Source organism: Oenanthe melanoleuca, chromosome 2 (assembly GCF_029582105.1).
Source record: "Oenanthe melanoleuca isolate GR-GAL-2019-014 chromosome 2, OMel1.0, whole genome shotgun sequence".
Classification (NCBI taxonomy): Eukaryota; Metazoa; Chordata; class Aves; order Passeriformes; family Muscicapidae; genus Oenanthe; species Oenanthe melanoleuca.
This window is the reverse complement of record NC_079335.1, coordinates 102251487-102274951: the sequence shown is the minus strand read 5'-3', so window position 1 is coordinate 102274951 and position 23465 is coordinate 102251487. Positions and strand designations below refer to the sequence as shown.

The 23465-nt window shown below is 38.0% G+C and overlaps 1 protein-coding gene across 10 annotated transcripts in view; it reads right to left on the bottom strand.

Moving 5' to 3' along the window:
• The window catches only part of ELMO1 (engulfment and cell motility 1), a 312086-nt gene that overhangs the window by 231685 nt on the left and 56936 nt on the right, over positions 1–23465 (bottom strand). For 9 of the 10 annotated variants that reach the window (XM_056483191.1, XM_056483198.1, XM_056483192.1 and 6 more), the window contains 3 exons: positions 16813–16853; positions 15832–15904; positions 5882–5932 (listed from right to left, as the gene is read on the bottom strand). In XM_056483191.1, coding sequence (XP_056339166.1) covers positions 5882–5932; positions 15832–15904; positions 16813–16853 — 165 coding nt within the window. The remainder of the gene's footprint in view (positions 1–5881; positions 5933–15831; positions 15905–16812; positions 16854–23465) is intronic. The other variant, XM_056483199.1, reaches the window with a different exon arrangement.

Sequence of the window (23465 nt, the reverse complement as noted above, 5' to 3'; positions counted from 1 at the left end):
AATGTCTGCTGTCATCCCAAATGCCTGACGTGTGAAAATATTGCCTTGGTTAACATCATGCAGTTCTCACAAGCCTTCTAATTCTTGTTGCCATAGCATTCATAAATGCTTATGCAATATATGGCTCACTTATAACTGCATTAGAAAATGAAACCTGGATGAAATATGCTCCGATTGCTTACCAGGGAGCTATTTTAATAATCTGCATGCCATCAGTGGATAGACAGAAAGCAGAGCTCATTAAAGCACTAGCAGAGCTGGCTGCCATGTCTGCATTCTTACCGAAATATCATTCAGGTAGGAGTAAATATAAATATATAAACCTTCACAATTGAGAATCATTAGAGGGAATTAACAGAAATATGGCTGCTCAAGTAAATGAAAGGCAGAATTAACTGCTCTCCTCTTTAGAAAGGAAAGAAAGAAGATGGGAAACTTGTAAAACATGTGCTGTTGAAGTCCCAGCATTTCAAAAAGATGTCAAGTGGCATAAAACACATGTGTAGTCTTAAATTACTTGCTCCAAGGACATCCAGAAAGGTTGCCCTTAGGGAGTAGCAGTGCTTAAAAGGAGCAGCTTGATGAGATTATCAGCTTAAAGAGAAAACTAATGACCTAAATCCAGGATGTGACTTTCTCAGAGACTCAAATAGCAATTTGGAGATTAAGAATCCCAAGATCATCCTAACAAGGGATTCTACTGATTAAATTATAATTTCTTTGCCATTGAATACTTTATGCAAACTTTAAAGGCAATTTAGTAACCAGACATACACAGGGCTTCTGTACAGAATACAAAATACAACAAGCAAGAACAAGAGGAAGAACAAAGATCCAAATGCAACCACTATCAAACACAAGTGTGCTATGGAAGAAAGTCAGACCCTTGATTTAAATTGCTGGTTTTCCATTATGTAATCAGTTGTCTCCTTTAACCTTTACAAAAAGCAAATAAAATAAGAGTATTGTGATCTACCCTGTAGATTTAGTCACATTAGTCAATATTTTGCTAAAAAAGAGATACAGACCATCAGTAACTACCAAATAGAGCTTTTTCCTTACCAAATTTCTGTGGTTTAATTTAAACCATTCAGTGTTGAAATACCATGGTGGCTTAAAGTGCTGCCTTTTCCTGGATTGTTATTGCCATTTCACCTATAACTGCATATATGGCAGGGAGCAATGGGGGAGTGGATACATTACATAATCATCATTATGCACATACACCTTCAGCAAACCTACCAAGGCTGACTAGCATCTGATGCCAAGTAAGCAACGAGAATCTATTTTAATCAATACATATATTACTGGTTAACCTTTTTTGCATGAACACGGAAGCACAGTTTCTGCAACTAAAGCCCTGTGCAGATGTGATACACAGAGAGGTGCTGTGGAATCATTATAGCTATTAATGAGGCAGAAACCGGGAAATGGTTATCTCTAGAGTCTTGCACTAAACCAATGACAAAAGCATTACAGATTTATAGCCAAATATATTTCATAAATATGCTTTAAAATAAGTTTATGTAATCACTATCCACTTCTCAACACTTTATAAGCATTTTTTCTTCTATATGCATTTGAAATAATCTCTTCCACTTACTATTCAAAATGTGCCTTTTGAAATCTGAAAACATCAGATTAAACCTTTCTCTATTAAAAGACAAACCCCAACTCCACTTCTAAAATCTACTATAATCAGATAAATATAAAAGTGACGAATTGACCTCCATGGTCAGTGTTTCTGGTATTAGATTCATTTAGTAATTAATTCACCATTACACAATAAATATAATCACAATTTTTGGTTGAACTGCAAAAAGTTATGCATTTACAGAACTACAAATACATGTTCAAGCAATTGTAGATCAAAAATTATAAACCAGATCCTTAAAATTTTACTTAGAGGATTCAGATATATAAGCAGAAATAGGTTAAAAAACTTTATATTTCCTTATCTGTTTAGATGCCGTATAAATAAAAAGAGCATGTTCCTCATGCTCCTCCTATGATGACTATTATTGAACACTTTTATTTACATGATTACTCACTGTATAAATGGTAATACATCTGCCTACAAACAAGTTACAGGTTTAAGAACTCAACTGATCTCTGACCTACAGATCAAAACATGACAAAAAGGAAATGATCAGGCCCCACAAATATCACATCAGAAAACCCCCCTTTACCCAGAATTTAAGGTATATACTTCATAAGCAAGGCATTTTTTGTAAGTGCCCAAGAGTCTGCTTTTAATAAACAGTAAGTGCTCAAATAATCAGTTCTGTTTGAAAACCATGAAATTAAAAAAACAACACTATTCCTTCAATCTAAATTTCCCAATATTTTAGCATATTTTTAAAATGATTAGTCATTTTAAGAAGAAAATGAAAAAGGATTTGCAGGATCTGGTTGAAGGAATCCTGCAGCTTCACACACTAAAAGGCTGGACTTTGCTTGCTGCATTGCAGGACACAAAAGTCCTTGTGGATCAGCTTCACACTTGGGAGCAATTACAGCTCATTTATACACCTACCTACCACGCACTGGAATATCACAAAAGAGACAGTAGCAATAGAGCATTTCAATTGTCACATATGTTCAAATACAAAGAAATGTTGCATAAGAAACTTTTTGTGCATCCTTTCAGAAATGCTCATGGACAAAGGGGGAAAACAGGTCACAGGAAACTGCAAAAAAACACAATAACCCAAGAGTCGGTAAGAAAGATAGAAGAGGTTAAAATAAATATGAAAGATTATATAATACAAAGATAATATGGGAGAAATTCAATCTGCACTCAAGTTACCTAGGAAACAGAGTGTCTGTGTGGTGAGCGATTTACAGAGAAAAAAAATAGCATTGTTTAGGAAAAAACAGTCTTTCAGAGAATCTCACAAACTTAGCAAACAGACCTATAGAAATAAAAAAAACTTTTCAGATTCTTACCAGGCCTAACGACTGGTGTTTGCAAACTTTTAACTCAAAGAAACTTAAAATAAGCACATTATAAATACCTCAATGCAAGCATTTATAATGGATTTAGCAGCTCTGCCCTTGCAGTATTAAAAATGGTTTTCAAATAAAGATCCCTGTATAGGCACACAAAATAATCTAAATTCAAAATTAAAAAAGAGAAAGTATTTCACATTTATATTCATGGAGTTAGATTTCAAATCCTCATTTTTAAAAAGTCAGCCCAAAAATGCAGGTTTACTATTTCTAGATAAAAATACCTTTCTTTATTCTTTTTAATCTTTAATAGTACTACTCTGGGTACACAAGCAACAAATAATTTGAGGCTAATGATGACAAAACTCAAAAAGATTGCATCTCATCCCTTCTCACCCAATTTTCTATGACTTGGGCAATGCAACCCTAAAAGGTACAGCCAGACTACTGGCTGTCACAGTTATAAGCTGCATAAAAATTAAGGGCTAGAAAAGTATTTTAAGTTCATGCAGTCTTCAGAACCAGTTAACACAACTCCTTTCAACTCTTCAAAGTAAACTATTTCCTCAAAAGGCTTGTGAAGCTCAGGACAATTTTTTTTCCCCCACAATAGCCAGGAAGTAGGAAGCTCAGGCCTCACTGAAACTACAGGGACACATCGCAGAAACTGCATAATCCATATGTGGCTTCTCTTAATTTCTTTCAATCTTTCTTTCCTTTCCTGAATCCTCTACCTTTTCATAAAGCATTTTTTTAGTATGATTTTGGATTTTGGGGAAGAGGAAAGATAGTTTCATCTTTATCCTGCTGTGGGATAGAAAAAGCAGAGGGGGTGGGGGGAGTTCAGAATCTTGATATTTTCACATGATGAGAAAAACATTTCTCACCCAGCACTAACAGCAGCTTTCCCATTTTGTAAGAGTGTATCATGCAGCCTGTTCTTCACATTATCTCTTCCAACTACTGATGTTCTGATAAAGAACTTCAGAGCAAATATGAAAACAGATTGTCTGTTAGCTTTTCAGAGTAAATAACCATTGTGTGGGTCACCAGTTTAAGAGCCACAGCTTGGAGGCCTTTATCTATTTTAGGTACTGCTATGATGACCGCTTCAGTACCTTAAAAAGCAAAAAGACTATTGTAGGGTGAGGACATGCAGAACTTCAATTTTTACCTATTTAAAGAATACAAATACTTGCTAATCTGACAAAAGCCAATCCATTCCTTCTTCCAAGATACCTTTCTGATTCTGGGAAAAGTTAACACAAAATTTTAAAACACCAGGAAATATTAAAATAAACACTGGTTCAGGCATAAATATCACTGCTGGAGAATACAGAGTAGATAAGCCTTCTATCTTAAAAAAGGATGGCTAAGTCACTCATAACTGCAGGCCAGTGCCAGAGCGGTCCATAATTTGTTAGGTACCAGGCAATATCTCAATATTCTAAGAACTCCTGTCATGATTGACTGACCCTAATCCCCAAAGAAACAAAACAAGCAGATGATAGTTCTGTGCAATTATCATCTTGTGCCCCATCTTCATAACTAAGTAGCAGAAAGTGTTGTACATCCAAGATTTGTATTTTGTGTTTGTACGTCCTATTTCCGATTGTACAAGCGATCATAAAGACAGACAGCCATCTCCACACAGTCACAGCACAGTCTCTCTTCAGTGTGGTTGCACAGTGCAACTGGTTGTGGATTTTGAGATGGGAGAATTGCATGTGTGCCTTATGGGGTTATTCCATGTTGTGGTTACACCAAAACATGACAAAATGCATTTGGACTATGCTGGTTCTTGATGAACCACACATCCTGTTTTGATTTCAAGAGATCCCAAGTGTGGGCAGTACTGGAGTGGATATTTGTTATTAAGAAGTCCCAGAGGTTAGAAAGAGCTTTTGCTGAGGTATCTGTTTCTGAGGAATTTCCATCAAATAGGGTTTACTCCACCAGAAGTGGTTTTCCCATGCACGAGGCTGTTTTGGTGATATATGCCAAGAGGCTCTGGAATCATAGAGACCCTCACAGAGCCATGGTCTTAAACTGCTTTATTTTTGGGGTTTTTTTTTGTGGGGGGAGGGGGATTGTTTGGTTGGTTGGTTTTATGTATGTAAAGCTTTGAATATAATGAACATTGAAAATATGATGAAGAGTAATGGAAACCTCTTGTTTTTGCTCAGTTGGCTGCTGAGAAGTGCTTTCTGCTGAGAAGCTACTGGGTGGCAGATTTGGCCATAAGAGTGCTTCAAATCTGCAGAGGCTAGAACACCATCATGAAGAGGTAAACCATTTTAATTTAAACCATTTTAACTACATTTGTCATCAAGGAAATGGGATTGCTACTGCCTTAGACATACATCTTCCAGGACTAATAGGCTTTCAGCATTGTGGCAGCAGTACTGCTAAACTCAGCAGGAAAACAAGCCATTACAGGGCAACCAGCAACTCTGCCGTGCTTTTTAGGAGCTGGCAAAGGGACGGTGCAGGGGGGAAAAGCCAACGACAAAGAAACTCCAGTAAAATCTCAACATTACAGTTGCTAGACAAGCCCAGAGATCAGGAAAGCTGTGACTTGAGCCACCCAGAAGAGCTCTCCGTGATTCAAATCTCTGACCTTCCTCCTGGATTCCTGGTTTTTAGTTCTGAGGCAGAAATAGAGCAACTTGAGTGAGGCTGCAATGTCAGCAGGGAAGCAGAGATATCTTGTATGTGAAAACTGTGGAAGTGAGACACAAAAAACCCACCCAATTCTGCCAATAGTATCACCAAACGTCACTCAGAATTATTACTCCTGCACAACCTTTGCTCCTGGAGGATTGTGGGATACACTGTGGATCAAAGCTTAGAAGTACACACAAGTTCACAATGATTTACTAATCAAACATTCACTTTGAAGGAAGAGAAGAAAAGAACACTGACTCACCGGAGATGTTGTTAATCGAAGGATGGCTCCGTTTTTTATTTCATTACGATTCTGAAAGAGAAAAATCCAAAGGTTTTACTGAAGACCCACCCATATAAAAAGATGAAAAATGCATTGAGCAGAATGTCATGCTAAACCTGCAACAGTGCTTTCCCCTGTGCATCAAAAGCTTCCCACTTTCAGATGTAAGCTAGCATCTATTTTCCTCACTGAGGCATATAATATTAGCTTCAACAAATAGGTTGAATTCACATGACACTTAAACAACCTGAACTCTTTCAAGAATAATTTTACGTTTTTCAAAGTTTAGCTTCCACTGGCAACTTCTAAATATTTTTTTAAAATATACTGTCCATGGTGTCTGGCTCTGGTGTTGTACATATTTGAGGAGTTCCTAAGTTTGCCAAAACCTGTCTTTAAGTATCTGCAGGTTTCAGAATTCAGCCTACCAGCTCTTTATTTTCTACAACAAGAACAGGCTGACTTAAACCATTGGAACCTATGCACTGAGCTCTGCCACCATGACTTTGCATTCTCTCTCAAAGTAAAAAAAGCATCCTAATATGTCAGAGGAAATGGAGGCATCCCTAACAGTTTGAGAGAGAAGAGCTAATTTTGTACTGAAGACCACATTGCAGGCTTTCTGCAGACTGGTGTTCAGCCAAGGAAAAATATGAAGGTGTATTTCTCCTCTGGCAGTTTTTCCCAATTTTGTTTCATCTTTGTACCCAAATCCAAAATGCTAAAAACCAGATAAGTCTTGCCTGAAACCAGGTCAAGCAGTCCCAAAATAAAACTTCAGTACATTGTCTCATTCTTGGTATCCAAGTCATCCATGGGATTGGTTTTAGCTACCTCAAAGATCACTCTCCACCCACAAAGATTTCTTCACTCTAACTGAAATAAATGAAGTGCCAGACAACACAGGGAGTACAAGACAGAAGCTTTAGCTTTCTTACATCATCTTTGCCTACATATGCAGCGACTCTTCTCAGCCCTCAGCAGTCTCCTCCTGTCAGAACAGCCTCAGGGAGACCAGCCAGACTATACTCATAAGAGGGGCAAAGAGCAGGGTTGAGCAGCTAAATACTGGGTGACTTTCCACAGCACTAACAAAGTGTCATATTTTCTCCACTTGTAGTGGAACAGCACCCGACCCAGCTACATTTCATCATGTCTAAGGAATCTGTGTGAAGTGGCCATAGTGCATTTGTGTGGTTTAATCTCAATCAGTGCTGAAACAAGTTGCTTCACAAACAGTTGTGGTTGCTAACTGTTACCATATCCTGGATTTGTGGAGCTGAAAAAAGTAATTGCTTTGGGACAGACAATTAGCATAGGCTAAATCTACCTCCATCAGCAGCTGAGACTAAGCTACTGGACCTCAGCTGCATTAGGCCATAGCATTTGTATGTACACATACACAAAGTTCCATCAGCTTTACTTGGAAGGTAGCAAATCCCAGCATGCAACAATATGAAAACCAGGAAATCAGCAAGATTTAAACAACATGAACTATACTATTCACATTCAGAAGTTAAAGTTTACTCACATCTTTATAAAAATATTGGAGCTTAGAAACATAAATAAAAGCACACACAGAGGCTTTTTTTTAAGCAGCATAAATTTAGGCTTAAAGTTTCTCATGTTTCCTGCTGCAATTAACATGAACTACCAAATCAGACGTACAAATGAGTTTGTGGTTTGCGGTTGGCTTGTGACAAGTTTTAAGTGACTTCATCTGGGCCACAATAAGCATCTCTGCAAACATTCTTAGTCTATTGCAAACAAGAGGTATTGGGCATAGCGTGAGCATGGTGATCTCCAGAGACTTGAGGAGGAACAGAGGAAACAGAGGAACACATAGAGTAATTAAAAGCACCACTGAACATTTTCTTTGGAGTCTTTCTATTTAATCATGAAGATGAATCTAAAACAACAAAGCTTTCAGATTCAAAAGTGTAACGCTTGTCAGAACCTGCAACAAGCCTATGGAACTTTCACCACGCCTGGCTCAGAACAAGGTGTGTACATCTACCCTATACTGTAAATTCAATCATTGTATCAAAATAGAGAGAGAGCCCATCAAACTTTAGAAAAAAGCTTAAGGAAAACTGCCAACACCTTATCTCTGAAAGTATTCAAAGCATAAAGTCTCTAGCACAGCAAGCTAGCCAAAATTTGAAAAAGGTTAGCAGTTCCCCAATTTAAAAAATACAATTTTGTTTATCCATTCTAAATATTGGCCTAATCACATTCCAGGAAACAGCGTGTAAGAGTACAATTAAACCAAGAGGCTTTCCTACATTAACTGCATGATGCAGTAGTCAGCATGGCAGTTAATTTAATTGCAACATTTCCACACAGTTAATTCTCTTACTATTAAGGATAGCATAGGTGGATTTCTTTTCCAGAATAACAGAACATCATTAGACCAACCAGAATGCAGAAATGTTCCCATGAAACCCTGCAGTATGAGAACTTGGGGGCACTTGACGAAATCAGCAGGGAATCAGTTTAAAGCAGGTAGAGAATACACATCTTCATTCAGAAGGCAGTAAACTCTTCAAGCTTGCTGTCAGAGGTTATGAAAGCAGGCCATATCAGCAGGTTCAAGAAGAGATGAAAGAGTAGCATAGCCCTTATGTAGGATATTAAATAGACTAAGTGTAGGTGTAGCGCCCAAAACCTGTAGTACAACAAATGGGAAAACTGAGCAAGCATAAAGATACTGAAAGCATCAGATCACTACCCTGAACAGCATTTGTTACTACTAGAGCTTGAGACAGACTATGAGATGAGATTTCATCTGGCTGACTTCATAGGAATTTTTTAAATTTATTTTTAGTCACCAAAATATTTAATAAGATGCAAGCTAAGTGATACAGGTAATTACCAACATTGTAGTACTTGGCATGACAGAACTGTATTGTTTTAGAAGAAACTCCTGCAAATAATCTTATGATAAACTTTCTTTTCTGGGAAGCTGTTGAAAAGAAGGGACAATGTCATCTGGTTTTTCATGTTATAATTAGATGATAACATTTTCCTTAAAACAATAAGTATTTTGTCTGAAGTTTCTAAAAAGAGGATGTTTTCTGCATGCTGTTTATCTGTCTCTATTCAAGGACTACAGAAGCTGGTAAATAAATCAAGTTAGACCAGTGGAGTAGTTTCAGGCTGTACATTAGCCAGTGCAATTCTACAACCTACAAGAGGCACAATTCTGCACATATCCCTCCAGTGCATGGGGCCCCAAGAATTCCCCTACATCGGATCTACCACCACGTAGCAGCACAGTCAACTACCTGACCTTAAAAAGTTAGCACTTCCTCTCCCCTTCATTCACGAAAAAGAGGAAAATAAAAAGTAATCCAGAATTTTCTTTTGTCAGATCCATGACTTGAACAAACTCACCATCCAGCAGCAGTCACTAGGATGTTAATGAAGCAAAGAGAAGGAAGAAACAGAGTAGAAGAATGCCAAACTACCTATTTCTCCAGCAACCCACAGAAATACCAACTTGACTGCCACTTAAACCACATCCTAAGAAAAAGACTAAACTTTGCATGATTTACCATCTGCAATTGGAGTGATCTACAAGGGCAGCATTACCAGGCACCACTTGCTCTACAGAGCAGCAGTGGTATTACACTTCAGGCAGATATCCTTCTGGCACACCAAAAGAAGTTACACACCAGTTATTGTTAACCTGGATCAGTTCCCCAATTCAAGCAACCACACAGACACGCTGCACAGTAGTACCAGCAACACAGAAGAGACGGGCCAATAGTAAGCAGCCCTATCATCCTCTGATGTGTTTCAACAGAAGATCTGCATCCTGAAAAATAAACACCAGGAAATGACTGACTTAGCTGTGCTCATACTATTATTAGTAGGATTATGTGGAAAAATCAGAAGAGGGCTGGTATGAATATAAAAAAGAAGCAAAACAAAACCCACCAAACCCAAGTAAGGATTATTGAATTGAAGTCAGCTCTTCAGCACAGATTACCTACCATATTAACTCATAACACCACTGAGGGTCAGCACACAGAATATCTCCTTAAGCAAATGCTTAGAGAATAGCTAAATACTGAAACTGAGACTGTGGCTCACAGTGTGGGTCACTTTTGCCAAATCAAGATAGAGCTGCACTGTTTGCTACCATAGAGCCTTGCTTTTCAACATCTCACTCCTTCCAGCTACTGGTTTATGTGGCATAAACAGTTGTATCAGTCAACAAGGGAACTAAACCAGATGAAAATTTTATCATTTTGGGGTTTGCCTGGTTTACACAGTAGAAGACAGGAATAAGCAGTATAGTATAAGCAGAAAAGTGGGCCAGCTCATTTTGCAAGCACCACATTTGGAACTACAACACCAAGACTTGTTTAAAGGAAAGCCTGCAGGTGTTTGTGCTTCTCTGCAAGGGTGTGCCACTCCTACATCCTTCCTGTGCCTTTCCTCTCACCCACAGAAGGACTGCAGGTAAAATATCCCTTTTTCATTTTTGACTGCAGTTGGAGCTTGACAAAATTTTGTTCTATGTCAGCTTAAGCCAGTTCCAGAAACAGTTGAGGGAGAGCTCACAGCTGTTAAAAAAAGCAAAGTTCCATTCTTCTTCCTGCCTTTCCTTTACTTCTTTCTTGTCTACAGGCTGTTCCTGGACTGCCTCATCCCTACATCATCAGATCAAGCAGACTTTCTACTAAGCAAATTTATTGAATTAAAGTGGCACAAAATGATTCCCTCCTTGCCGTCACCTTCAAAAATTGTCCCAAAAAAGAGTGGCAGGATCTTCTGGGGAAGGAGAGAAGAAACCATAACCATCCTCTTTCAGTGCTGATCTGTTATGTCTGTTAACTGCACTTTGGAAAACATCCAAAGAGGTTGTTCTTTAAGTATAAAGGTGAATTAAAGAGTATTTTTCTGTTGGCCTAATGTTACACAGAACTGTTTGCCATCAGCTGAACCCAAACAGTTGTACTGTGCCCCTGCTATGCCATAACTATCTTCAATTGCTCTAACCAAAAGCTAAACTTTTTCAGAGCCTTTCCTCTCTAGTGATTAATTGTGAGGCAAAATTACAAACTTAATTCAGGAAAATATCTATACAGATTTTTTTTTTTAAAAATATCCCACTTGATCCATCTCATCAGCCTTGATATGAAGGTAAGGAACTAAACAGAAGATCATCATAACAAATATTTTGATAAGAAGCAAGCAGAAGAATTAAGTAGTTTGTGCTGAGGCCAGAAAGTATAACAGGTGGATAGGACATAATTATTTTCTTTAGAAAACTTAGTATAGGCCAAAAATTCTACAAAAAACTAAAAGAAGGATAACTTGCCACTGTTCTTGAAATCAGCCCGAATGAAGGAGCACTGAAAGTGATTTAGTATATGGATACTCAAGTTTTACTTCTGTTCACTTGAAAAATATACTAATGTTCTCTAAGATTTTACTGAAGTCTACAGGGCAGTACTACCAGCATCCATCAAGCAGGTAGGAGCATGGCCACTCAGATGCCAAGTGCTGTCTTTACTTTAGGGAATTTCTGCAGGGTTGTGCAGATGCCTCAAAATAGTAAGAAATTTGTGGAAATTTCAGTAAGAAAAAGAGTAAGAAATTGTGGCAGGAAATACCATGTCTTATAAGTGACAGAGAAAAGGGAAAACCAGGCATGGTTTGATACAGGTCAAATCTACAATTTACCATTTATGTGGCACTATTAATAAATGTATTTTGAGGAGTGATGCAAAATGGAAAATTAAACAGCTCTCTTAATAAATTTCTCCAGTTCCCGTTCTTCATGCTACTTTTCATTCTCAGCTGCTTAAAAAGCACCAGGTTTTCAATTAATCAGAAACCTTCATTATTAAGAATGTTTTCTTACAACTCACTGAAATTCAATTAATCAGTGAAAACAGACAAATATGAAAAACATAAAAACTCAAAAAGTCCCAACCATACAAATGGCTCATTTCTTGTGCTGTTTTTTGCATATGCTCCCACACAGGGGGCCTGCAAAGGCATGGTGAAATTTCACATGAATATACAATTACAGGTTGTGTTCAGCAAAAAAAAGTCACAAGCAAAACCTTTGGAAAAGAACAAGCACCAGGGACTTCACGCAGGTTCCCAGAATTGGGAAGATGGGGATTAAAAAGATGTCCCACCTTCAAACACAGCACAGAATTGAATAATTACAACAAAAGGAAGGTGGGGCAATTCTTCTTGAAAAACAGAATAAAAAGTCTCCCAAAACTAATGGAATAGACTCGATGTCTGCTCCTCTCCACTTCAAGCAATAAGAATAAAAGGGAAATGTGAAAGATAGGAAAGAAAGGAAAAAAACCAAAAACACAAGAAGTCTTCTGATGAATCAGATGTAAAAAAATAAGCACAATAAAATTGTGATAATAAAAATGGGGTGCATTGAATATAAAGATGAATGAAATGTCCTTGTATTTAAAAGACAACAAAAAAATTCACCATTGTCACCACTGTGTACTCAGTGCTTGCTCACAAACCCCTCAAGCAGGTAACCCTTCATTTCTGAGAGTTGCTTAGATGGAGAGTTAAGGGTGACCACATTCTGCCTCCAGCAGTGAAACCAGCTTGAACACCATCCGTCCCCAGGCAAACACAGGTTCTACAAATGGATCTAGAGGTGGCCATGGTCTACAAGGCCAAGGGCAATGAGCAGCAATGAGGGACCAGCCATACCCTCCAAGTTGCAGCATCACCACTCAAATGTCTGTCCCTGCATTGCTTGTACTACCAGCAGAGGAACACAGCTAACAGTTATCTGAGTTGTGGTTTTCAGCCAGGGAACACAGCACATAAAATTATACTGTCATTCTCTACTCTTCAGATAGCATTTTCTTTTCTAAACCTGAGCTCCCTCAGGCTATAGTGTTCCTGAGTCATTGCCTCTGATATACACAAGCATCTAATTCAGGTACAGCCTGGATAGACTGAAGCAAAGGTGACTTTTTTATTCTTATCTTGCAGTATCTAGCATGATAAGATCCTGACTCAGAAGTCAGGCTTTTAGACATTTGACCTTTTAGAGAAATGCTCCTTCATGATAAGCAAAGCCTTTAAAAAAACACACACACACAAATCAAGATAATTAAGAATCAAACAGTTTTGAGATCAGAACACCAGACAGATTTTAGCTCAGGCACTATGTGCACTTGGTTTTTTTGTCCACGTACCCTCTTCTTTTATTTCTCTCACTTTTAGAAAAAAAGGCTTAAAGACATAATTAATAATTTACACTGCAGTTTCAGGGGCACAGATACCATGACCCTAGAGGCAGCAGCCAAAACTGGATCTGCTGTGATAAGCCCCATCTCTAGTAGGAACCCTGGCTGAATCAAAATTTGTTGAAAGACCTTGCTTACTGCCTGAAGGAGCTATTGCTACTTCGGTAGAGGCATTTTTACAAATAATACAGCCAAAACATAAGTCAATTAAGAGACAGAACTGCTTGGGTGTAGTTTTTATTTATGCATGGTATAATTGGGATATATAGGTCCAGCTACAAAAGATAAAGAGTTCTGTACATGACAGCAAAAACACAGATGGGCTGTTTGCCACCAAAAACTACAACTGTAAGCCATTTAATATTTGGGACATTTTCACTTCAAAGCTTCTTGCTACTGTATACAAGAATTGTTTTTCTTTCTGGTAACTTTAAACATAGCAATATTTTAAAGAGGCTTATCTACCTGGAAGGTAGTCTCTGAAGAAACATGACCTATAGAAAATGTTATCTGTATGCATACAGACATACAATTCACCTTTAAGAGCTGTGAAAAATATTTCTTGTGAGAAGCTCTCACTGTCACAAAAAAAGCTCTGCTCACATCCGTTAGTAAAAGTCAGATTAAAGCTATGTGGATTTTAACAATTAACTGTTGTAGCTTCCTTGAACTGCATGTGTTTTTCCTGATACCTGGTGATTTGCATGTTTTCAGACAGCAACAACCTCCTACTGAACACAAATGAGGGAAAGTATGTGGAAGGAGTGATGGCCTATATAAGCCTCTCTTCACAGCCACTATCCAACAACCAGCTTTAAACAGTAAACAAAATTTAATGAAAGTCACAGACATCTGAGTAATTCTAGTGGCATTTAGAGCTCATCTCTCTTATTTATGTGACTCAGAGTCAGACACTCTGCATATTTCCAGTAGGGAATAAACAAACTCAAAGTCCTCTCTGCAGTACAATGCAAAATGTCCTAGAAGACCATAATTTTCCATCCTTATTGCAAGTTAAAAGCAGCCAAAAACCAAGAGCCAAAAGACTCTCTTTTATGGGGAACAGAAAACTTTTTTCTTCTCCAAAGCTGCAGAATTCTATCCACCAAAGGTGGAGATAAAGCCTGAAATATTCCTCCAATTGCATTAGGACAAAGACCTTCAAAAAGCTGAAGTATTCATCCAATGCTTTTTGGAAATACTCACTGCACAGAGTTTAAATGCCAACAGGCAAATTCAATTGTGTCTGCTTTATTGGTAAACACTGTGTCACCATTGAAGGCAATTAGCAGAACAATCTCACTATTTAATTTGGTGGAGGCAAAACACAGAAGTCAGTAATTACTTCAACAGGTTTCCTTGTAGTGGCCTTTGAAGTGTCTGTCAATTGAAACTTGAAAAGAAAGGAGAGGAAAAAAACAACAAAAAAAAAAAAACCCCACAATAAAACCAGAAGATTAAAAAAAAAAAAAAAGGGTGGGGGGGGACATATTGAGGAGGCTGTCCAGGCTGGCAAGCAGTTAAATGAGAAACTGAAACTGGTCTGTTAAAAAACAAGCAAAATGAATAAACAAAAAATAAAACAAAAGAGCCTAGAAAAAACCAAAAACAACAGCACTATCTTATGAGCAACTGTTTTGCTGGCTTGCTAAATTTAGTCTTTCCAAATGCTTAACTTTGCCTAAGTTTCCTCTATTTCTTGGGTGTGGATATGAATTACAGGAAGAGAAAACTTAGTTCATGTCTCAGTCGTATTATCAAATCCCAAAGAACTGTAAAACTTAAAACAGAACTAAGACATGCTTCCACTTAAGAGCAAGCCAAACTAAACTGATAACAAGGTGAGCAAGAGGCATCTATATCTATGCAGTTAAACTCAGGTTTTTTTAGCTGAGAATCCACCAAGATTAGGAAATTTGTCTGTGGATTGCAGCAGGTTTTAAACAGTAGCCTTCTGCCATTGCTTAGAAATTGTACCTCTGCAGTACTACACATACATACTTCCAAATAACCTTTCTCTTGTAATTTCAGCAGTTTTATCAGTAATGCTAGGAATGAGTATTGTACTTGTCCCATTCAGATAAGCATATCCCATATATTTATACTAGACATTCCATTTTTATTACAGCTGTAGCCTTTTCATTACTCTGTGCTGAAATCATTGCATCACTTGATGAATCACCTGTTGCCACACTATATGGGGACAAGAAAAAGTAAGCCAACAGAACTTATAGAACTGGGTAAGGACAAGACAGCAGGCAGGAGCAAGTAGCAAATATTACACTGTCACTGAAACTTATTTCTACCTGCTCAGCCAAAAAAGAATGTGACATGCACTGAAGGTCTCCTCAGACTTCAAAGAGCCCTTCATGTTATAAATATTTGTTTCCTGTACACCACTTGTTAGCAGTGTACTAAAAACACAAGAATACTGAAGGGCTCAGTGCTCAAGTCTCAAACTCAACTGACATGAAGAACTTGGTACATTAAGACTTTTTTATGCTTTTCCTAACAGAAGAAATCAGTTTAAAAGTCATTAAATCAGGTCTCCCACTTCCTACCCTCTCAGGGGCATTGCATTATGGAAAGTATATTTTCATATATGTTAAATTAAATTATTGTGGCAACTATTTGTATAGGCTATGTAAGAATTGCATTGAATGATTTACCCACCTTCTCAGTGATGTAGAAATTAGAACTATCAGCATGCTGCAGTGCAAATTGGTCATGATTTGCAAGAGACCACCTTAGAAATATGAAAATAAATTAATCACAAAATGAAATCTTAATTATTCAAAAAGTACCCTTTACATAAATTTAGTATGACCAAATAAGCGTCTGTCATTCTCATTTATTTCTAATACTTCTCATAGTTTTCTATAGTTTTCAATGATGAGTTCCAAAGTTTAAGTTAAAAGCATGCTTACAAAGGGAAAACCTCAGTATAAATATATTCTAGTGATCTTTTTTAAAGTAAGCAAGATCACTAAGTCATTAAAATTTATTTAAAAAAAAAAACAAACAAGTACAGTACCAGAAATTTATGCTAGCTTATACAATGCACAATGGATATAGAAGTTGATATATTACATTAGACATAAAATATTAGCTCAGCAGCAATTCGATGAATATAGTTAGTTTTTCGTGTGTGGTAGCACTTGCTTAAAAGAGCTTTTTAAATTAATCCATTAATCTTAAATCAAGATATTTGTCTTAGCCAATTATTAGTCTATACTGCACAATTTGCAATTTACATTTCAGTTTCACATGAACAGTCACATCAACTGGACCAGCTTACAGCACCCACTGGAATCAGTGCTCAAAATTCAGAGCCAGAGGCAGTGCTTTAGTCCCTTAACCCATGAACAGCAGGGACCACAAGCCAAAGTGACTTGGCAAAATGCATCTCTGTCCAGAAAGGAAGGAAGCAGAGCCACCCACACGATGGAGCTGCTTTGTTAGGAGCCTCATCTTGCAGCAATTGATCCAAAATGCACTGCAAATTCAAAATTTGAAGCTAACACAAAAAGATTTAAGAAACTAACAACTGGTCATACAGAGTATCCAGATTTTCTATGGAAAAAAATTATCTACTAGTTGGTTTAATACTTCAAAAAGCACTGTATCTAGTATGTACTACACAACAGAACTTACCCATCACAAACTTCTTTTATAATCGAGGACAGTGGCTTTTTCTGGTAAATGAAAAAAAGACAGAAAAAGCAAAATCACCAAATTAGAATATCTCTGAGCTCTTAGAATATGATTGCAAAGCCAGTAAATGCAAAGAACAGAACTAGTAGCATTTTGTTCTTTATTTAACAGTAAGTGTGAAAGGATCCCAAAATTTTCTACTGTTTCGGTCTCATAAAGGTATAAAGATAGCAGTTCTAGATATATGCATTATGACATTATCCATTCTTTTTGCCAGTCTTAGCCCATATGACATAAACTCAGTTTTTCAACTGAGAAATCAAAACCGTATCTCATTGCCCAACAGAAAAAGAAGATTTAGATATCAATACGAGCATTTTCCAGGAATGACATCTGAAACCAGAAGATATTCAGTAATTGTAAACCTTCTTTTGTTCCTTTCAGAGATGGTCATATGATGACAGTAATCTTCTCTCTTAAGTGCATACATGCAGGTCCCTCTCTGGGAAGGTGTTAAAATCGCAGATGTATCAGTTCTGCTTTATTCTCTACATTGGTGAGAACAGGAGCATTTGGACTGACTCAAAACAGCTCTCTTTGCTTTGGTCCCAAAATAGAGAAGAAGAAAAGAGTCTAGCCTGTTGATGTTGCAATGCTTTGAACATTGTTATAAACACAGGGTGTTTATAACACAAATGTTTTTAGAATACTTCTGGCTAAGAGAAAATGCACTTTTATGTCCCAAACCATAGATAAAATTGCATGGCAGAAAGAAACATGCCAGATTTCACCAAGTGACTACGAAGCATTTTTCCCCCAGTACTGGGTGACCACACAATGTCACACATATCTACTGCTTCACAAAAACGTCTCAAATCACCTAAACATCATAGGATCCCCCTCTCTAGCTACTTCCAATAATGACAGTTCACCGAATTACTAAAAAGCAAACAAAATAAACAAATACACAAAAGTCACCATAAACCCACCCACAATTCAGCATTGCTGTCAAAATAAGCTTTTTACCTTTAATTTTTGTAGAAAATGATTAGTGGGAAAATAAACTCAGTATCGGGGTGTGTTATGTGAAGGAAGAATTATTTTTCCCTTTAATTTGTTTTCTGTGCTTCACCACTGCATAGGCAGAAAGCCAGAGACAGGACTCCTTGGCCTGGTCAGGATCAGGGAAGGATTTATTATTTCAATAGTCCAGTCAACCAAGCCAGTTTATAAACAGGCCGAAACATAACACTAGATCATTTTAATCAGACACGAATTTCAGCATGAATGCTGAAAGGATTCTGTTTCTGCTTATCATATTGTCTCCATCCTTGATTTACTTCCTTCCTCTTTCATTGCCATTTCTATTTTCACATGACCACCCAAGATGATCCACACCAAGGAAGTTAATCAAACTAAAAGCTGGCCCAGGAGAAGGGTGGGGGAAAAATAGTTTTTACGAGGACTAATTTCCTCATCTGCCTAGCCATGTACCTAAATGAGCAGCAAACATCAGCATATGGGAGAAAAAGCAGAAGTGGGAAACTGCTCCATTCTGCAGCAGGAACATGTCCCTTCTCCATGGCAGCTTCTCTATTGCACTGGCTCAGTTGTTTGCACAGCTGCAGCCAGGCTGTGAAGCCGATCAGGCAAATCACACCAGATAGAAAAAGTGGATTTTGCCCCCAGGTTTTTTGGACTGATCAGTTCTCCAATCTGGATTACTGTGTCACTTATGTACAGCTACCTGCTGTCCTCCTCTTTGAGGGTTTTTTCCACTTCTGCAACCCTGTGAGAGCAATGCTGCCTTCCAACTGCTTTCTTTTCTCTATCTTTTAAGAAAAACAAAACAAAACAAAACAAAACAAAACAAAACAAAACAAAACAAAACAAAACAAAACAAAACAAAACAAAACAAAATATTGGCAGGGAGGGACAGAGGGAGGAGCACAGCTTTGTCTGGAACTGGCTAACTTCAGTTCGCCTTTCACATGTGCCAGCCTGTAGGCAAATTGCTGCAAAGCAGAGTGCATGGCTCAGCATGCTGCATGCTCAACCCTCAGGATGCTACTGTAGGTCCTGTTCTGATACTTCCATATTTTGACAAAATTTTATCTGGTTATTAATTCCTTTTACAAAGTAAACAGAAACCAGCTAGCAGATTTAATATAATGGAAGACAAAAAGTAACTGCTTTTTCTTCCCATTATTTCCCATAGGACCAATAGTTTCTTGTTAGAAACTACAACAAAAAGACAATTTAACAACGTAAACTAGCAATAACATAAATATTGAAGGCTGGATTAAATTACTTTTCAAATCATTATTTTGGTACTTCTAAGTTCTCTACACCATCAACTTTTTACATCCTTCATCAATCCTACTCACCTCCTACCCCCTTTGCCTATTCTATACCACATTTGCATTATTACATGAAAAAATCTAAAACTAAAAACTTGGACAAAACAAACATAACTCCCTGCAACAAATCAATTAGAACGTGTAAAAACAGCTAAAAGAAAAAGCAAATGCATCCTCAATAATGTATATTATTTATACAGCCAGCCTGTCATGGTACAGCTTGGTCCTCCTGTGGCACTTCTGCTACAGCACTGAGTAAGCACAACTCGTGATGAAAGAAGCAACAAGATGAAAAAAAAAGTGGAACTCTTCTAGGACACAGAGTTTGCAATTAGCAATTTGCTAACACTTTACGGATTGATGAATGTAAAATAAATACCACCACAGCAATACTAATAATACTAGCAATACTAATAAGCTGCTGCTCCTAATAATCTCTTGGGCTGCACTCACCCCACGTATAAGTCTCCAGAAAAAATTATTTCCCTTTCCGTAGCTGGGACATAAACTGCCACTAGCATGTTGGTCACAAAAGGGGTGTCACTGCAAGCAGGTGAGGGCTGCCATGACTCCCTTTGTGCACTTTCCCGGGCACAGGCTGATTGGTAAGAGTGCGCTGCAGGAAGACTCCGGCAGACAGTGCACAGAGCTGGCAGCAGCCCTGCCACCCTGCCTGCACAGCCAGGCCCCCTTGCCAGCAGAGCTCTGCCTTGCTCTGGGAGTGACAGGCAGTCCAGTGTCCAGTTCCAGCTGCACTTCCCAGCTGCCTTACAGCCACCCCCAGAATCCTGCTGCAGTCTATGAGACATAAAAACATGTTTGGGTACCAGTGTCAGGACATGACTGTCTACTGCATGTATAGAACCACGGCACTACTACAAAACAAAGAAAAATGAGCTATTACATTTTTTTCATTTTTTAACCATGGAAAATTAGGTAAAAGTCTATTTCCATTCTCTGCAGAGTAAATCCACTTGGCAGGCCATTCAAAGTCACTCTTTTTTTTGCCTCTGGCTCTAAAAATCTGACAAATGTCAAAGAGCATGGATTTTAATGTTTGATTTGTTACCTTAATCTTAATAAAGTTATATTTATCGAAATTTACTTACCTTTGCTGCATTTACAGTTCCAAAAAGTCAAATTTACCTTATTAGTCAATGTACTTTAAATAATTTTTTACAATCAGTCCAAAAATATTTTAAAGTTTTTCCTTCACAAAAATGAGTATTTTGTACTAGTGCTTTTTTTTTTTAATATATGTCTTCTCCTAGACTTGTAAAAAGGAAATGAGCTTTTACACATGCTGAGATGTTCACTTAAAGCTCTAAAAAAAGCAGGCTGTTGCTTTAATGTACAAAGTAACAGAGATCAAAGTAAACTTGGTGCTCCCTACAGGAGGTAATACGTTCAGCTAACTTACCACAGTATCTACACCGAACACATTGGTTAGAATAAAAGTATTTTCCTAGGGTAGGTATTAAATTGATAGCTGAAGTTAAGCAACATTGGGGCATTATAGCCTCGTGAATTATTGGTCTGCACACAAGGGGAGAATCCTGACAATGACAAAGAGCATAGGCAGTACTACAGACAATGTGAATTTACACACCAGGTAAAGCTCTATCTGCATTGACTGGTTAGCAGAGGTGATAAAGATTCAGGTGTAGCCTTAATGAAATCCACCATGCAGGTCACCAATTCTGAGGTCACCTGCATGTATCTCAGTCGTGTCTCCAGCTTTTGTGTGCTGGGATGCACACAGACCCTTAACTTGGTCTTCCTTGAGTACCTGCCCTTGCAATATTTGGTATCACTTCCAAAGCAACTTGCAGAATACAGAGATTTCCCACTCCAATTTCCTCACCAGTTTCATCCTTTCATGCCTAGCCCTATGAAGAACTCACAGGGAACCAGTCAACAGGAAGAACTAGGCACAGGTGCATAAGACTGTAAGCTGGGTTAGTCCAGATCACTGTTTTCTTCTAGAGGAATCATGGGATGAGCAAAAGCAAATAAAGAATATCCAAGATATCAATGTTGATCAAGCTCCAATTTGGTTTAAAGCACTTCCAAATCAACAGCAAGTGTGTGTGTGTGTGTGTGTGTGTGTGAATGTGCAAGTGTGAACTGTAAAGAGAAGCCTAAATCCAGGTGGAAGCCTGTGACCCTGTGTTACTGTGCAGTTCTGATACACTTTGAGCAATACCAGGAAATTTTAGAAGGGTTTCTTTTGAGCCAAATCTGAATATCTTTCCTTTCCACATGACTAACACATATCCATTGCTTTTCCTTTTAGCTAGGTTGGTTTGCTAAGTTCTGTTTGTTGGGGTTTTTTTTTGTTGGACAATGATTGGGATATCCCTCTCCCTGTCTGACACCTTTTAACTGCAGAAGTAACAGGAAAACCCTTAGCTTTGCTGTCTTTAAGCCTATCATATAAAAAAAAATAAAAATAGCATATGCAGCACATCTGTTAGTGCGAAACAGCATTAAGGAAAAAAGTTCTGTTGCTGACCTGTTCATCTGTCAAAAAATAGAACTTCAAATCAGTAAATACAACATTCTATCTTATAATTAATGCTATCATGATCCAAATAAATCTTTCAGTGGTAAAGTCACTTTAATCGCTCTTAAAAAACAGAAAAGCACTTCTTTTCACGATCAGTGGAGGCTTTATCTGTAACTGTCATGCACCAGGGTCCACAGTGGATTTGTGGCAAACACCAGATGCCAGGATGTCTGGATCCATGATTCACTACTCCAACACTGGTTTCCTGTGGTATGAGACAAGATCTTCTGAAAGGGAGAGATGATAGAGTGCTTTGGACTTCAGCCTTCTCAGCCTGCTCTGAACCACTCTGGGAATCAACACACCCCATTGACTACAATGGAATACCAGTGAGACTAGACTTGCTAACTTATTATCAGGCTTCTGTAAAAGATGAAAGAGAGGATTTATCTAACCCAGGGGAGCAGCACAGAGACTGAATGCCTGAAGAACAGGATACCGAAATGCTACAGTAAAGGGGACCATAAAACACAAACAAGACCAGGCTGACACAACACAGTTGTGCTGGTGCAGCAACACAACCCAGGGCTCAGAGCCAAAAGGCAAAACCCTCAACAAGTGCAGCCACTGATGGGAGAGAGCTTTTATCAGCACTTAAGGTGGTAATTTTAACATGCCAGTAGCAAGACCTAGGTATAAATTTAGCAATAGGAACTCCAGAGTGCACAAGACTTAGGGAAACCTGGGTATTTGTGTCCTCTCCCCTTTCACTCTCAGCTGCAACTTCCTCAGTTACTCCTTTCCCACCCCCCAGGGATCCTTACTCCCCAAGTCTGCATTTTACCCGATCTAAGCATTGACCCACAGATCCTATGTTTAGGATGTTACAGTGACTGCACAACAAGAAAGCAGCAAAATACAATGTTAACAAAAAGTCTATGTTGTTAACAAAAAAACTTAATGAAAAAAGAAAGCCATAAACAGAATTTTGCAGATAATTCTTACTCCATATCTACAAGCCATGACACTCCCTGTTTTCTCAATTATAAGTAGAAATACTCAAAATTCCTAATAAAGAGTACTGAAAAGTTAAAAAATCACCTAGGGACCCACAGTTGAGGATTTCAGCATGTTTGCATGCCACATTCTTGCCACATATATTTAAAATACAGCCAAAACACACTTTTAAATATAAAGTAAGGGTTTAAGATGTGGCTCTTCACACAACCTATTAGGAGAGCATGACTTTGAAGACTGAATGAAGAAACCCCAGATTCCCCACCTACAAGGCCAGAAGTTTCTCCTTGAAGGCAAAAAAAAATATACTCTGGGATTTTTGGTATTACTCTCTTTTGTATTACAATCAGTATATCTATAACGAGCATATAATTGAGTCATAAAGTGTGCCTCGATATTCCAGCTGGCCAGAATGTGAATTAATTCATCAGTCCCTAATTTCAAGAATCTTGTTGTTACACATTTCCCTTAAATAAGAACAGAATTAGCTTAACTTAAGAGATGGGACTCCTGCTGATAGTTAAAAATTTTTATGGATGCAACAACCTTAAAGTCATGTTTAGCCTTCATCTTGAAAATGCCATCAGCTGCAGGCAGCAAAATTCAGGCTTCATCAGGGAGGTTCCAGCAGAATTAGGGAGCCAGTAAAATCAGACATGAAAAAGTCAAACCAAACCCCAAACCAAGCAAAGAAAAAACCCCACAAACTCACAAAAATCAAGAGGAGAATAAAAAAAACGTGGTTTATCTCTTTCTTGAAATATTTT